At 47.6% G+C, this 17,707-nt stretch overlaps 1 protein-coding gene across 2 annotated transcripts in view; it reads left to right on the top strand.

The window, feature by feature from the left end:
• STK32B (serine/threonine kinase 32B) overlaps window positions 1-17,707 on the top strand; it is a 399,201-nt gene that overhangs the window by 349,904 nt on the left and 31,590 nt on the right. For both annotated transcript variants that reach the window (XM_049630288.1, XM_049630289.1), the window contains exon 7: window positions 15,734-15,837. In XM_049630288.1, the coding sequence (XP_049486245.1) occupies window positions 15,734-15,837 (104 nt within the window). The remainder of the gene's footprint in view (window positions 1-15,733; window positions 15,838-17,707) is intronic.

Raw genomic sequence — 17,707 nt, 5'->3', positions numbered from 1 at the left:
TGTACATCTGAAACCAATATTATGCTGGATGTTAACTAACTGGAATTTAAATAAAAGCTTTAAAAATTAGTTATCGATCATTAATTACTGATCTATAGAGATACAGTTGAGTTTTGTATGTTGACCTTGTATCCTGTAACTTTGTTGAACTCACTTCTCAGTCCTAGAAGCTTTGGCAGTAAATTCTTTGGGCTTTCTATGTAGGTAATCATGTTTGCAAATCAGGGTAGTTTTATTTCCTCCTTCCTAATCTGCATGCCTTTTATTTTTCTTTTGTCTTGTTGCTGTAGCTAGAACATTCAATACATTTGGCCTTGATCCTGATCTTAGAAAGCATTTAGTTTTTTTACTGTTACATTGGTATTAGCTATAAGGTTCTTTGTAGTTAGTTATTCTTTACCAGGTTAAGGAAGTTCCATGTATTTCCAACTTTCTTGGGGTTTTTAAAAATCATAAATGCATGTTGAATTTTGTGAAATATCTTTTCTCAACCCACTGAGACACTCATGTGGTTTCTATAATCTGTTGAAAGATATTGACTGATTTCAGAAGGTTGAACTTTCCTTATATTTCCATAATAAATCTCACTTGGTCATAATGTATTTTCCTTTTTATATAATGATGGAATCAGTTTGCTAATGCCTCATTTACAATATTTACCCCTAGCTTTATGAATTTTTTAGTTTTCTTTTTCTCGTAACATCTTTGTATGATTTTGGTACCACAGTAACACTGGCAGTGTAAGTTGGGAAATGTTCTGTCCTCTTCCACTTCTGGAAAAACTGTGTAGAATTGGTATTCTTTCTAACATATAGAATTGGTAGAATTGGCCAGTGAAGATATTTGGGCCTAGAGTTCTTTACAGGAAGCTTTTAAACTATGAATTCAATTCCTTTAATAAAGATGGTCTATTCTGTTTATTTCTCCTTAAGTCAGAAGAAGAAAGTAAATATTGGTTAGGATTTGGTCATTTACGTCTTTCAAGAAATTTCTCCATTTCATGTAACCTTGCAAATATTTGGGCTTACAGTCATTTGTAATATCCCCTGGTTACCTTTGTAATGAGTGTAGATTTGGCAGTGATGTCTCCTCTTCCATTCTGGAATCGGTCATTTGTGTTTTCTCTGTGATTTTCCTGGTCATTTTGGTTAGAGATTTATCATATGTATTCATCTTTTTAAAGAACCAGTTTTTAGTTTCATTGATTTTCTCTGTTTTATTGATTTCTGCTCTGATCTTTTTTATTAACTTCCTTCTGCTTGCTTCGGGTTTAATTTGTTCTTTTTGTTTTTTATTTTTTTTAATTGTTATTTATTTTTGAGAGAGAGAGAGAGAGAGAGAGAGAGACAAAGCATGAGCCAGGGAGGGGCAGAGAGAGAGAGGGAGACACAGAACCTGAAGCTGTCAGCACAGAGCCCGACATGGGGCTCGAACTCACAAACTGCGAGATCATGACCTGAGCCAAAGTTGGACGTTTAACCAACTGAGCCACCCAGGCACCCCTATTCTTATTGATTTTCTGTCTATTTATCATTAAGTGTTGAAATCCCCAACCGTAATTGTGAATTTGCCTATTTTTCTTTGCATTACAGTTTTGTCTCACATAGTTGGATGCTCCGCAGTAAGGTGTATACATTTTTAGGATTACTACATCTTCTTGCTCAATTGTTGCATGTGTCATTACATAACATCTTCTTCCATGTTCTGAAGTCTGTTTTTTTTTTTTTTCAGTTGGCCTTAAATGAACTTTTTAATGTTTGTTTATTCGTTTATTTATGTTTAAATGTATTTATTTGAATTCACATTAGTTAACATATAGTGTAATAATGGTTTCGGGAGTAGAATTTAGCGATTCCTCACCTCCGTATAACACCCAGTGCTCATCCCACCAAGTGCCCTCCTTAATGCCCATCACCCATTTAGCCCATCGCCCCACCCTCCTCCCTTCCGGCAACCCTCAGGTTGTTCTTTGTATTTAAGAGTCTCTTTGTGTGATATTAATATAGCCACTTCAGCTTTCTTTTGTTGATGTTTGCATGGTATTTCCAGTGGGGTGCCGGTAAATGTTTAACAACTAGCTCTCTGGTAAAGAGGAAGAAAGTCACTGATTTGTAGATTTTGCTGATTTTTGTGATGTAAGTCCACCCACCACGATTGACTTCAAGTTATCAGTGTGACATCATCGAACACAGAGTAGGAGAGAGATGAGCTGGGATAAGCCTGTTCCAGAACACCCCTGATAATATCTCTTTCCATCCATTCATGTTTAACCTGTATCTTTGTATTTTAAGTACATGTTATGTAGGCAGCTTTTTTTTAATCCAATCTAGTAATTTCTGCTTTCCATTGATATTTATACCATTTACACTTAATGTAATTAGTGATATGGTTGGATTGAAATCCATCACCTTGCTTTTTCTTTGTTCCATTTGTTCTCTGTTCATTTGCTGCTCTTCTGCTTTATTTTGGATTCGTTCACCATTTTGTATGATTCCACTTTAATTCCCTATTGGTTTACTATTCCTACCTCTTTTTAAAAAATCATAGCTAGAGGTTGTCCTATATTTATAATACACACCATCAATTAATCTGCGTCTACCTCGAAATCATACTGCTTCATGTGTAATGTAAGAATCTTACAGTAGGGGCACCTGGGTGGCTCAGTCAGTTGAGCGTCTGACTTCAGCTCTGGTTCTGATCTCACGGTTCGTGAGTTCAAGCCCCACATCAGGCTTGCTGCTGTCAGTGCAGAGCCCGCTTTGGATCCTCTGTCCCCTTCTGTCTCTGCCCCTCCCCCATGTGCACTCTCTCTCTCAAAAATAAACATTTAAAGAAATCTCACAGGGATACCTGGGTGACTCAGTCGGTTAAACGTCTGACTTCAGCTCAGATCATGATCTTACAGTTTGTGGGTTCAAGCCCCACATCGGGCTCTGCGCGGACAGCTCAGAGCCTGGAGCCTGGTTTGGATTCTGAATCTCCCTCTCTCTCTGCCCCTTCCCCACTCATGTGCGCTCTCTCTCTCTCTCTCTCTCTCTCCCTCCCTCCCTCAAAAGTGAATAAATGTTAAAAAAATGTTTTAAATCTTACAATAATATACTTCCAGTTCCTCCCACCTATCTTTTGTTTTATTGTGCTGTAGGTATATTATTAATTGATTTTATTTTTGCTTCAGACAGTAAATTATATTTTAAAGTGGTTAAAAATGAAAAATACTGATTTTACATTTACATTCCTTTTACCCACGTCCAGTATTTTTTGTTTCTTTGTGCAGCCTCAGTTTCTACAGGATATCAAATTCATTCTACCTGAAAGGCTTGCTTCACCAATTCTTATCGTGAAAGTCTACTGGTAGTGAATTCCTTCATTTTTTTATTGTTTGCTGCAAAAAGTCTTCATTTGTGTACATTTTAAAAAGAAATCTTAATAGAATTCTGGATTCAACTTTTTTTTTCTCTTTCAGTGCTTAAATATGTCACTCTCTCGCTTTTGGCAATGTTTCCGACGACAAATTTGCCATAATCCCTATCTTTGCTCTCCTGTGGGTCATATGCCTTTTTTCTTCAGCTGCCTTCAAGATTTTCTCTTTCTCTTCGGTTTTAGATACGATGTGCTTATGTGTGTTGTTTCTTTTGTCATGTTGTGTTTGTCCTGGTTGGTGTTCTTGGAGCTTCTTAGACATGTGTGGTTTGGTGACATAATTCTTTGGAAAATTCCTGATTATTATCTCTGTAAACATTTTTTCTGACCCGTTCTCTCTCCTCTCCCTCGCTCGCTCGCTCTCTCTCCGTTTCTGAGATTTCAGTTACATGTATGTTAGACCTTCCATATTTCCCCATAGCAGTTGGATTCTCTGTTGTTTCTCCCACTTTTTTTTCTTTTATTGTGCCACTTTGAATAACTTCATTTGACTTACCTTCAAGTTCACCTCTTCTGTCCTTGGCTGTTTCAAGTCTGTTGGTGAAGCATGTTGGAAGCATGCCTTATCTCTGGCACTATGTTTTGATTTGTTTTTATTATTGTTAGAGTTTCCATCTGATTCTTTTATAGGTTCTGTCTTTTGGTTGAAATCCCCATTTTTTAATGTGCACTGTTTTTTCCACTAGATCTTTGAGATGTTTTCAGTTCCCTGTCTGTTAGTTCTCCCATCTGGTTCATATCCGAACATGGTTCTGTTGAGTGCTGTGTCTCTTCACACTGGGTTTTTGTTTTTTCTTTCCATCATGTGTCTTACAGCTTTTGGTGAAAGACTGGACATTTCGTGTAGGACAGGGTTTATACCTGGAACTGGATGTGTCTCTCCCACGACTGTGCCTTTAGTGTTGTGTGTATGGAAGAACTGAGTCAGTCTAATCAGGGGTTGAGCTGAGTCAGGGTCGGTATGGTTACTCTCAGCACACCTCCTCCCGAGTTAGTGTTCTACCTTCCGCTTCAGGCTTTCTCTGTGGGCCAGTGCCTTAGAGAAGGTCTCACTCCTGTTCCTTCTCTTCCTTCTTGTTACTCGATACTTGGTCTGGTCGGGGGCAGCAGGGCACAGGGGACTACATGTTCCCTGTTGTCTTGGCTCAGCCAGTCTTCGCTGGGCTCTGTTTCGCCCAACATCTTGTCTCGGGGATGGGTCTTTCTCATTGACCCTGCCTCTCTCCCAGCAATGGGAAACCATGAATTGTCTGAGCCCAGGATGATTTTCTGTCCCTTCCCCGAGGTAGAGATTTTATTTTTCTGTTCCTTGCCTCTCACGCTCAGTGAGTATTCACCTGTGCCCTTCTGGTCACAGAATCTTCCGCCCTTCCTGCTTTATAAGGCTTTTGTTCCAAAGGGGCATGGGGAGCTGGACCTCGGAAGAGCTCTGTGCCCTCCGGGAGCAGTTGCTTTCTCTTCCCCAATCCTGCATCAAGGCAAGCTTTCAACAGCCTCCTAGTCTCTTCATGAATACACAGTGAGGTCAGCAGAGAAGAGCCTGTGAGGAGAGGTGAATTCCCCTTGCATCTGGACAGCAGTTCTGTTCTCTTACTTAAGCCTGCACACAACCTTCAGCAATTCGGTAATCACCGTAACAGAAGTCTCTCACCCTATGGCAGGTTCAGGGGGGAATTTTAAAGAGCATTAATTTTCAGGGCACCTGGGTGGCTCCGTCGGTTGAGCGTCCAACTTTGGCTCAGGTCATGATCTCAAGGTTCCTGAGTTCGAGCCCCGCATCGGGCTCTGTGCTGACAGCTCAGAGCCAGGAGCCTGCTCTGGATTCTCTGTGTGTGTGTGTCTCTCTCTGCCCCTCTCCTGCTCGCACAGTCTCTCTCTCTCTCTCTTAAAAATAAATAAAACATTAAAAAAAATTTTAAGAGCATTAATTTTCGTGGATAAACAGAGAATCTTGGAATCCTTTAAGAGACAGACACTATATAAATGAACTTTTCTTTTTTTAAGTTTATTTATATTTTTGAGAGAGAGCGCAGGAGGGCCAAAGAGAGAGGGAGAGAGAGAGAGAATCCCAAGGAGGCTCCAAGATGTCAGCACAGAGCCCAACGCAGGCTTGAACCTACAAACCATGGGATCATGGCCTGAGCCAAAGTAAAGAGTCAGATGCTTAACCGACTGAGCCATCGAGGTGCCCGTGAACTTTTCTGTCAGCATAACGTGCTGTGAGATCCCCAGTTTCACATACTGACTGTGTAAAATGCCCTGAGTCTAATTCTGTGCTTCCAGGTAGAACACCATTCTCTAGGAAAACTTCCAAAGTCCTTTTTCTTTTTAAGCGACTAGTTTAATCTGACATGTTTTAGCATGAAGTCGTTTTCTGGTTCTGGCACATCATTTATTTTCATATTTCCTTATTAGCCAATCACACTTCCCTTCTCTTCCTCTTCTTGTGTAGACTTAACGAAGTCCTAATGGTCAACACCTGAACAGTGTCTCACATGCTTTCATTTCGGTTGCTAATAATGCTGCTGGTGTTTCCAGAAGGAGAGGATTGATCAGACTGACGCCGTAGTTTCGTTTCTTCTCCAAGTGTGTGACACCTGACTTCATCTGGCTAGCTAGAGAGCCAAAGAAATATAAATGACCCCCAAGGGATCCAGGCAAAAGCCGGGGGCGCTGCTTATCTCTGCTTCCCACAGCTTTCAGCACGCTTTAACGCAAAGAATTAGGAGGAAGTTCTTGAATCATTTGGGGAACGCGTAAGACATGGGACCTCCATGAGCTGGGCTTTCACTTACGCAAGCATTTCATTGCTCATGCGATAATGAATTGGTATAACGATAACTGGGTCCCGTCTGTTAAGAACTTGCTATGTGTCTGTCCCTGTATTAAATGCATCGCGAATGTTAGCTCACCATGGGTAGGGGCTTTTATTATTCCACGGAATCTGAGACTCATACAGGGGTTGAGTCCTCGCCCAATGACAAACAACCGGCAATGGTAGCCACTGAGACTGGAAGCTAGGACTCTGACCAATTTCTTTGCTACTCGGATGCACTGAGCATCCACTTCTAGACCAGCTCCTTGCTAATCCCTGAGCATCAGGGGCTGACTTAGTCATATATCCCTGCCCTCCAAGGGCTCACATCCCAGTGAGGAAGGTGGAAATGCATGCCATTAATTAAAATATAGCATGATCAGTGCTGCGGGGAGGTACAGACCAGGGTTTGCCGAGACCCTAGAATAGGAGAGGGTAATAGGAGAGAACAGAGGAACAGCATGGTACTCAATGAACATTCCACAGGGGGAGTCAAATTTGGTCTGGGTCTTGAAGGATAAGTAGGAGTTTGTGAGTATAAAAAATAGAATAAAGATTATGAGACAAGCCACAGAAAATTAAAAATAAAGTATATCCTATTTTTTGCAGTTGGGCAAAATGAGCAGAATCAAGACAGGGCCCCAGGACGAGGTCGGGGCCGGATTTTAGGAATTCTCATGCTGGGGCGCTTGAACTTTATTCTATAGCAAATAGAAAAACTTGGAGTGATTTTAATTCAGAGATTTGAACTCATGCATAATGACAAGACAACAATAGTAAAATTAGGTGGCATTTATGGGCATTTACTCTGTGCTCAGATGAAACTTCATTCTGTCATCACGATAAGATTATGGAGCAAATACTGTTTCTCCTTGTTGCCGATGAGGGACGCTGAGGTACAAACAAGAGGTGACGTAGCTTGTACAAGGCCACTGGACCCATAAGTGTGGGAGCTGAGGTTCATTGTCAGGCCTGAAAAATTTCTACACTCACACCTTTAACCCCTCTGCTCCGTTGGTTCTACTGACTCAGATGGAGGTGGGATTCGAATGCCAGGCTGGAGTGGGTGAGGGGCCCTGGTGAGTCCCTGTAGAGACAAAATAAGAACAGAGTAGAGAGGAAGTTTCTGGAAGAGAAAGTGGCAAGTCTTGAGCCAATCAAATGATCAGAAGCAGAGACTGAAGGAGGCGCAGAGCCCGGGGACTCTGCGGTTCTGACTCGTGCAACTGAGCCGACCATGGGCTGGAGCTAAGACCCCAGGAGGAGGGCAGTTGGAGAGGAAAGAGCTTGCTCAGGTGGGTTGAGTGTGCAGTGCCCGTGGGACCTCTAGGTGGAGGTGTCCAGGAGGCAGTTGGCTGCACAGATCTGGCCATCCCACCGGCCAGGACCTCCAAGCTGGAGACAGGGTCTTGCCAACGAAGAAAGGACCAGTGGGCAGGACACCTGGCTTCTGGTCCCAGCTGGACTGGAAGTCACTGAACTCCTCCAACTGGCTTCACCTCCTTTATCTAGAAAATGTTGGGGAGGGAGGAAATTACCGTGAAGATCCCCTCTTGGCAGAAACGTGGCAATTGTATGTTCCCAGTCAAGGAGGCAGTTAGGTTTAGGAACAGATCCCGGGAGCCCGTCGGCTTGTGGGCTGGACATTGGCTGGTGTGTTACACTCCAGGACAGCAGTCCAAGCCTTCAGCCATACCCACAAAGCTAAACCAGCAGGGTGATAATTATAACGTAGGAGGTTATGGTATTTTTTTTTCCATATTTTTAGTCTGCGTGGTTCTCGTGGGGTGACAGGTCCCACCACATGCGTGTTTACATTGCCGGGGAAGGGGAGATGTTAGCGGGAGGTGAGACTGATCTTTCCGAGCCACTGGGCTGCGTGGCTCCCCAAGCCTGCCCACCGTGCTTCTTTGTGCTCTCACAAGTGTTCATGGAGTGTGCAACACGCTCTGGGCTTGTGAAAGCTCCTGGGGATGTAACAGGAAAGGAAACAGACGCTGTCAAGGAAGGTGATTTGAGGATTTTAAGTCCTTTTTTATCAACGTGCAGGTTCACGGTGAACCATTTATTTATTTTTCTTTCGGGTGAAGTTGTAACCCTAATTTCCTCAAACATAGAATCCCAGGATCTTCATAAACGCTCTTGGTTTCAGTCCCGGTTGAATTAACGGATTTAATGCAATGACCTTGTAGAGATTTTGGAATATACAACACATAAAGTAGCAGCACCTGGGTGGCTCAGTCGTTTGAGCATCTGACCTTGGCTCAGGTCCCGATCTCACAGTTTGTGGGTTCGAGCCCCACGTCGGGCTCTGTGCTGACAGCTCAGAGCCTGGAGCCTGCTGTGGATTCTGTGTCCCCCCTTCTCTCTCTGCCCCTCTCCCACTCACGCTCTGTCTCTCGCTCTCAAAAAATCAATAAACATTTTTAAAAATTAAAAAAAATGTTTTAAACATAGAAAGTATACGTTATGCATGTGGATGTATGCATGTGGATTATTTTTTTTTTATTTTTAAATTTTTTTTACCATTTATTTATTTTTGAGACAGAGAGACAGAGTATGAACGGGGGAGGGTCAGAGAGAGAGGGAAACACAGAATCTGAAACAGGCTCCAGGCTCTGAGCCATCAGCACAGATGCCTGACACGGGGCTTGAACTCATGAACTGCGAGATCATGACCTGAGCTGAAGTCGGACGCTTAACCGACTGAGCCACCCAGGCGCCCCTCATGTGGATTATTTTTATTTTCAGCATATTTCAGCATAGACATGGTGTAATTTGGTGGAAGATGTCTGGATTTTGAGGGAGACCCAGCAAGGTTCCAATCATCGTTCTGGATGACCCCGGAGAAAGGGGGAGGGGACACTGGGTTCAGATAAGGCTCTGAGTCTCCCGGCTGTGCCCCCAGGCCTGTTACTTAACTGCTCCAAACCCCAGCTTCCAGGATTGAAGATCCTAATAGCGCTGCCTCCCAAGGCCCTTCCGAGGATCAAGTGGAGTGTGAAACCATAGTTCACGCCCTGTAAATATTAGCTTTGCTGAGGAGTAAATAATCTATGTGAAAAACCTTGAAGAACTTATAGCGCGTGGTCCATGTTCAATAAATGGCCACATCAGTATTGCAGCTCTCGGTGTCGTAAGTAAAATGATAGCTCATGGTAATAAACGAACAGATGTACTGTGCCCTGGGCTGAAAGTGGTAGGGAGGTGGTCCCGTCCGGGCTTTTCCACTCACCATCTCCACGGCCCTGAAATTACCCCTTTACCCACTCAGTTTCTCCATCTGTGGCTTGGGTGCTTTGGGGCTGGGTGGGGATAACGTGTGAAGGAACTTTGCACCCTAGAAAGCTCTGTATGACTGATTTGTGCATCACGATGGTGGTTAGAGGTGTCGCTTCCAATGGCTGAAAATAGATTCGGGGTTGGCCCTTCCCCCACCAGGTCATTGCCAGAAGTTTTAATCAAGAAGGACTTGAGGAATTTCGTTCATCTCTTAAAAAAAAAAAAAAGTTTATTTATTTTGAGAGAGAGAGTGAGTGAATGAGAGCAGGAGAGAGGCAGAGAGAGAGAAGGAGACAGAGAATCTCAAGCAGGCTCTGCGCGGTCAGCACGGAGCCTGACGCAGGGCTCGAACTCACACACCGGGAGATCGTGACCTGAACTGAAACCAAGAATCAGATGCTTAACCGACTGAGCCGCAGAGGCACCCCCTTTCATCTCTAATCCAATATAGGGGTACTCAGACTTTGGATCCTGGACATCCTTTCTAGGCAAGGTCATAACCAACTCCTCTCACCTGCTTGGTTTGTCATTTGCTGTTCCGGGGAGGCAGGGCTGCCCCTCCACGGGGCTGTCATCACTCACTGTCCTCCAGGGAAACCCCAGTCCTGGCTGTGGCAGCGTTGACCCATCCCATTCCTTCCTGAGCCAGACTCAACAGCAGCTAGCTCAAATTCTGTGCTGTTTGAAGATTAAATAACTTTATCCTTGCCAAATTCCTAAAACAAGGCTTGTTGGGGGTGCCTGGGTGGCTCAGTTGGTTGAGCGTCCGACCTCCACTCAGGTCATGATCTCGCGGTCTGTGAGTTCAAGCCCCGCGTCGGGCTCTGTGCTGACAGCTTGGAGCCTGGAGCCTGTTTCAGATTCTGTGTCTCCCTCTCCCTCTGCCCCTCCCCCACTCATGCTCTGTCTCTCTCTGTCTCAAAAATAGACATTAAAAAAAATTTTTTAATAAAAAAAATAAATAAAACAAGGCTTGTTGGTACAAGCAAATGCCCCGTAAAGATTAGCTGCTTTTATTAGCAATGTCTTGAGAGCTTAGAACAGTGCTTGGCCCGGCGCCTGGGTGGGTCAGTCGGTTAAGTGTCTGATTCTTGATTTCGGCAGCTCAGGTCATGATCTCAGGGTTCATGAGTCCCAGCCCCGTGTCGGGCTCCACACTGATAGTACAGAGCCTGCGTGGGGTTCTCTGTCTCCCTCTCTCTCTGCCCCTTCCCTGCTCACTCTCTCTCAAAAATAAATAAACATAAAAAAAAAAAAAAAAGAACAGTGCTTGGCACATAGCAAGGTACATAGTTTGCTGTTTGTATTATAATCGTTCCTTTATTTGGTCAGTCAACACACCCTTCCCACATGTCTTCTCCACGCCCGAGATACAGGAATACCAAGGCCAGAGACCGTGACAGGCCCTGACCTCGGGGAGCTCACAGTCTCCTGAAAAGCAGACAGATAAGCAAAAATGCATGGCAGGTGGGAATGTTGTCATGGAGAGATGCCTGGGGAAGGTGGGGTGAAGAGGAAAACCAAATCTAATCTGGGGGGGGGGGTCCTAAGAAAGAATGATACCAGAGAGGTGTTTTGAGGAGTACAGGACGCACGTAAAGAACTTTGCAGCATCTGGTACTTAACAGCTTCCTGGAGGCAGTGTCTCTGGAGCTGCACCCTTTGTGAGAGAGCCTACTGAATGAGGGGAGAGAGCAAGAGACAGACAGACAGATGGGGAGTTCTAGGAACATCGAACAGCATGCGGATGAAGGCCGGGGTGGCGTGGGCAACCCCAGGGCCATGGTACAGCTCAGAAGATCTCCGGGCAGCACTAAGGACCCTGAGTGCCAGACCCCAGAAGTCCGGCTCACCTAACCGCACAGGTTCCCAGCCCTAGTACCTTGTCTCGCTCCGCTAAAACTTAAAAAAAGACTCCAGGATCAGGTCAAATTTCCAAGCCACGTTTGCTATTGAGTTAGTCCCCTTCGAGAGCCAGTAAAGCACATGAGCCCATTAAAGGCTCTGAGAAGTCCAGCAGGAAGGAACGTGGTTGAACCTTGTCTTTTCCCGGACACGTTTGACCTCAGCATCCTTCCTCCTCCAAAATGTATTCGCCTCACGCGGAGCTGATGGTATTCCCAGGAGCACAGATCATAAAACAGCCGTGAGGTCAGGGAGACCTTTAAGCTGGGTGCAACCGTGGCCTGCGTCCCGGATCAGAAAGCCAACTCCCCCGTCAGAATTGAGAAGGACAGACTGGAGAAGACGACTCTGGAGGCCTGAGGACTGGTGGGGAGGCCACTGCAGGAGATCTGAGCAAGGGCTGTAAGTCCACACAGAGGAGGAAGCGGGTACAGGAGCTGTGCCTGGTGGAGTCACCTGGCTCTGATGGTGGAATTTAACTTACAGTGGTGCGTCCCCTGAACCTGGGAGTCAGGACCAGGGTTCTAGACTTAACAGCAGGGCTAGCGAGGGGGTGGCCGAGGCAAACCATTCCTCCCCCTCAAGCCCTGTGGCCAGTTCCAAAAGGGAGGGGACGATGCAAGGTGGTTTCCAAGGGACCCTTCGCTTCTGTCGTGCTGACACTCTAAGGCCACCAGCCATCTCTGCTTCTGAGGCATGGTCCGGCTTTATGGCATCAGGGGTGAAAGAGCCAACGGATGTGCATTATTAAATGCCTACTGTATACTTGGCTGAGCGCCAGGCCCTGGGAGGGAAGGAAGGCGTAAGGGAGCATCAGGACCCGTCCTCACATAACTCCTGGCAGTCACCTTAGTACAGGAGAAAGGACTCTGGAGTCAGAAGACCGAGGGAGGCGAAGCCCAGCTCTGCCACACCAGCTAGATGGCCTGGGGCAAGTCCATGGCCCCTCTTAGTGATCTCCTTGGGCTGTACAACAAAGTACACAAACACAAGAGAAGGTCACTCCCTCGACGTTCTGGAGGCCAAATCCTTACCAAGATGTCAGCAGGGCTGTGCTCCCTCGGGAGACTCTAGGGGAGGACCCTTCCTTGCCTCTTCTGGCCTCCATTGGCTCCAGGGGTTCCTGGGTTTGTGGCCTCTCCAGTCTCTGCCTGCTCCCACGACCCTCTCTGTGTCTCCAACCCCCTTCTTTTCTCTCCTATAAGGACGTCAGTAATTGGGTTTAGCGTGGGCCCTACAATTTATCTTGAGATGATTTTATCTTGAATCCTTAATTATATCTGCAAAGAGGCTGCTTCCAAATAGAGTCCCATTCACAGGTACCAGAGGTTAGCACTTGGATATAGCTTTGGAGGGATAGTATTCAACCCACCACACCCCTTCATGCCTCTCCTGTCTCCTCTGAAAATGGAGATCATTATAGCACCTGCCTCATTGGGTGCCTGGGGCATCATAAGACCCTCGGCCTGGACCCTGGACAGCTGGTTGTTCTTTTTCCTCCATCCACATTCGGGAGGAGTCTCGAACCTGACCTCCAGCTTTATACCTGCCCGATGCTCTCGCTTCGATGCACTGTGATTCCGGGCCACCAAAGCGCTCATTTCGGTGGCATGTGGACTATGACAAAAATGTTTTTCATGTTGTGTCGTCAGCCCCAAGTGTGCACGAGAGGCAAGAATGTCACCGTCTCTGGGAGTGCAGTCACGGGCCACAGACATTTGTCACTTGATGGGTCATGACAGCCAGGACGGAATGCTGCTTGTACCCTGAATTCTGAATGGGCTGGGGCTGCTGGACCTGTCAGGGATTTATGGGGAGCACGTCCGTGCACACAGCCATCGCTGCAGTCGTGGGCGTGTCCCTGCCTCCTGCACTCACTGCACCCATGGGCTGGGCCAGGAGCTGTCCAGGCCCTGGGAACGCACAGACAGCACGATGTTCCAGAACACTCAGCACAGACAGAAGAGGCCAGGTGCGCAGACTGAGAGGCAGGGAAGGAAGTCCCTCGAGATCGAGCCCAGCCTCAGGCTCATGGTCGGATCCAGTGGGTTACAGAGGAGCACAGCTCGGTGCTAGCACCTGCGAAGGAGTCAAGTAACTGCTCGCAGGATGCCTAATGAACAGGCAAGATCCCCACCTCTGAAGGCAGGTCGATCTACAATGGAAAGAACGGGCCGACACAAAGATGCTAAAAATGTGCAAGTCAGGGTCTGGAGACCAGTAGGTCATGAGGATGAAGTTTAGGGTGGCCCCCAGGCTTCGGGGTGACGGGGTGGACGGCGTTGAGGCTAAGCGTGACGGGGGAAGAGATTTGAATGCCAATTCTAGCAACGCAAGCCATGCCCGAGATTTCCGGAGCGCTCCCTCTGGACCAGCCAGGCATCGGGCTGAACCCTTGGCACATAGTATCTTATTTAATCCTCATCACGGCTCGATGAATAAACCGTTCTTATTATCCGCATTTCACCAAACTGAGACAGACGCTTAAGTCACTTGCTAAACTCCTTTCCAGCCACACCGACCCGCTTTTGGTTTCCCAGCACACCACATCAGTTCCCTTGTGAGGCTCAACTAACCCGAGGGGACATTTGCTCAGATTCCCAGTCCTGCCTCCCCCCAATTTAGGCTGAGTGACTTTTTGTGCTTAAGGAAAAATCGATACAAACGTTACTTCAAACAGGGATTCTGCCAGTGTATAAGGCACACCTCGGCTTTGCACCTCCTGGCTGTGGGACTTCCTTCACGCCTCCGTCCCTCTCTGAGCCTCATCTGTAAAATGGGCCCCATGCAAACGTGACCCTGGGGGCTCTTGTGAAGAGGAAAGGAGAACCCGCGGGTGAGTGTGCCCTCTAAGATACGAAGCAAGCAGAGAGCATCGCCGGGGCGGCCGGTGTGTGGCGGCTGGTTGGGGGCAGGTGTCCAGCAGCCCAAGGGCACAGCGTCCGTGTCGCCTGCCTCGTCCAGCCCTCCCCGTTCCCATGCTCACTGAAGGCCATTCTGAAAACTGAGTCGCCACCTCTTTAATCACAGCACATTGTGGTTCCAAGGGACAGATTTCGGCTGCTGTGACGACTGCAAAATGGAATTATGTCTGCAAATTAATTTGCTGGAAAGGATCCACATTTCCCAAAGTTTTTCTGGAAGCCGAGACGAGCAATCAGAGCATAGGTGCCCTCCTGGCCTCGTTGATTTTGGGGCGAGGCAGTGAGATGACCCCACCACTCGGCACGTCAGGGCGCCTCAGGGCCAAGGGACCCCCCAGCACCACCGCAGTGCCCTGAAGAATAAGAATCAGGGCCCAGCACACTCGGCCGTCCAGCCTTCACTTTTCGCTCAGCTGAGGTGAGATCGATTCACAGACCAAAACTCGCCGTTTTAAAGGAGCAATTCTGTGGCATGGAGTACATTCTCAGCACCACCCAGCCACCACCTCTGTCTACTTCCAGAACGTCTTCGTGTCCCCCAGAGGACACCCATTCAGTGGTCACCCCCCATCTGCCCCTCCCCCAGCCTGGGGCACCCGCCATCTGCCTTCTGTCTCTGGATTTTCCAACTCGGGGAGGTCCTCGTAGATCCCACCTATGCTAAACTAAAACGGTTTCCTGAGATTGGCAGCAGACTCAAAGGGTCCTAAACGTCCCCGGTTGTCGGCATGCCTGACCCGGCGTCAGTGCCAGAAGCAGAGTGACATTTGTCAAGGTGCAGTTTCTTCCCCTTAGCTGAGATCTTACCCCACCCGTGTTCGTGCTGCCTGGGATTCCCGCTCCCCCAACCCACCTCCCCCCAGCGGACCGCCTCCACCCCGCACTTGGTGCACCCCATTTGGTTTTTAATTTTTTTTAATGTTTCTTGAAAACTCCTTTTATTTAAAAATGTTTTTTAACGTTTATTTATTTTTAAGAGACAGAGCATGAGCAGGGGAGGGGCAGAGAGAGAGGGAGACGCAGAATCCGAAGCAGGCCCCAGGCTCCGAGCTGTCAGCACAGAGCCCCATGTGGGGCTCGAACTCACGGACCGCGAGATCATGACCTGAGCTGAAGTCGGATGCTCCCCCGACTGGGCCACCTGGGTGCTCCGGAGCACCCCATTTGGGTGCCTCCCCGGGGGACACACCTGTGTTTCCGGGGATGCCTGAATCTTGTTCTCGAGCCCGCTTGTGGCTTACAGAGGGCAGGAACCACGTGGCACAGTGGACGAGTCCTGGCTCCGCCCTCCGAGAAGCTGGGTTACTGTCCCCATGTCCCCTCTCTGAGGGCTGGTGAGTATAAACTGTGACGCACAGTGACATCATCTTTGTCCTGTTTTTGGCAGCCCCAGAAGTGTTCCAGGTGTATGTGGAGGGAGGCCCCGGCTACTCGTACCCCGTCGACTGGTGGTCCCTGGGTATCACGGCCTACGAGCTGCTGCGGGGCTGGGTAAGATGTGTGCCTGCACGGGGAGCACGGGGAGGAGGGGCTCAGGTCCACCCGGACTGGGGTGCTGTCGGCCAGACGTTCGGCTGGGGAGGCGCGCACGCGTGAGGAGTCAGAGGCCCCGGGTCTCCGTCCTGATCGTCTGTGTGCCTGGGGTCCCTGAGCATTAGAGGGGGCCCCGAGCGAGCTCCTGGTCCAGCCGCCTCACTCTGCTGGCGGGAAAAGGACGTCCCGACGGGGAAGATCTTCCGTCAAGGCCAGCAGCTCGAATGCCCCGAGCACCTCGGCATCGTGGTTTCAGACGCTGCCGTCTTTCATCCCACGACGCTGCATCCGTGCCTGACCCTCCAGCTCATTTCGAGGCTCTTTCAGTATAAGGCCATGTTCCTTTCCTCTTTGTGTGTTTTCCCTGTATCTGCCCTGAGCACAGAGGTAGATGTCCCATAAAATCGGGGCGTTCGGTACGTACTTTTGTTTGTATTTCACTGAATGCGATAGCCAAAGACAAGTAATGGCGACTAAGAACTCATTTTTATTTTGGCGGAAAGAATTATGACGAGCTCGTTTCGAGGCGTTTGTTCTCTGCACAAGAATCGTTTGTAAACAATGCCCCTTGACCTTGGTTTCCCTGTGGGTGCAACGGGGTAACAGCCTTCGGTCAGTTTCATGGAGCTGCGGTTACCGCAGGGTCTCTCGGCGCTGCCGGAAGGAGACGTGGGATTTGCGTGTCACTTGCCTTGTCCAGCAACAGTGTCCCTGCCCAGAGCCACGATTTTCAGTGCGTCACAGTCATTTGTGTCCACGCACATCCAGGCCAGCGGAAGTGCACTCCCTGAAGGCAGGGGGCGCCAGTGTGTGTGATACAGGGTGAGGAAGGAAGGAAGGAAGGAAGGAAGGAAGGAAGGAAGGAAGGGAGGAAGGGAGGGAGGGAGGAAGGAAGAAGGAAGGAAGGAAGGAAGGAAGGAAGGAAGGGAGGAAGGGAGGAAGGGAGGATGGATGAGAGCGGTTTGCAAGCTGTCAAAGCCATGGGAATGCAAATATTATTATTTTCCATCCTGTAGTTTAAGCAACTATTGTGTGCTCCCGATCTCAGTGACCTCCTCTGAATGCCTCAAAAACATAATTACTACATGTGATGTGTCTAGAATTTAAAAAATATATATGTGAATATATATGAACTTGTTAGTTTTCTCAGGCACTGAATGAAAAAAATCCATCTTATTCTTGGGTGGTTCCTTGGTCATCTGCCGGTTTCATTGGTGCTGGTTTCATTGAGAGTCCCTAACACTGTATGACCACAGGACACAGGCATCCTTCAGATGCTATTTGTCTGATATCCTCAGTCACACAGATACCCTGGGTGAGCGGTTGCCCCAGGCATGACTGGGTGTTCACCAGCGGAAAGTCCATTGTCTGTGTTAAATAAAAATCAGTCGGGTACATTTGCAGATCTAATTGGCTTTATCGTTTTCTAAGTGACGACATTTTGGGCCTGTGGGGTTTTTTTGTTGTTTTTCTTTTTGTTTTCATTTTTGTTTAACATCTGTCATTCCTCACGGGTCAGAACAGTCAAAGATGAGGACTTGACAAAAAGGCCCAAGGATAGAGTGGCTCTTGCTGGTTCCAAAATGAATTGTGTCACTTTTAATTCGACTGAGTTTTCTACTCAGAGATTCAAATGCCATGTTCAGAAGAAGGACAGACACACAGTGGGATTGGAGCCTTCGGCACGGGGACAGAGTGTTGGTTCAGTGAAAGGACACCTGTTATGTGCTCGTGTAAACCTTTCTCACAGATGTCTTGGTCTGGCTTCACTTTGGACACGTTTTGCAAATACTCGGCTGTTTTTCTTTTTTTTCTTTTTTCTTTTTCC

Source organism: Panthera uncia, chromosome B1, assembly GCF_023721935.1.
Source record: "Panthera uncia isolate 11264 chromosome B1, Puncia_PCG_1.0, whole genome shotgun sequence".
Taxonomy (NCBI): Eukaryota; Metazoa; Chordata; class Mammalia; order Carnivora; family Felidae; genus Panthera; species Panthera uncia.
The sequence above is the reverse complement of the archived record's forward strand: the minus strand, read 5'-3'. Positions and strand labels throughout refer to the sequence as shown.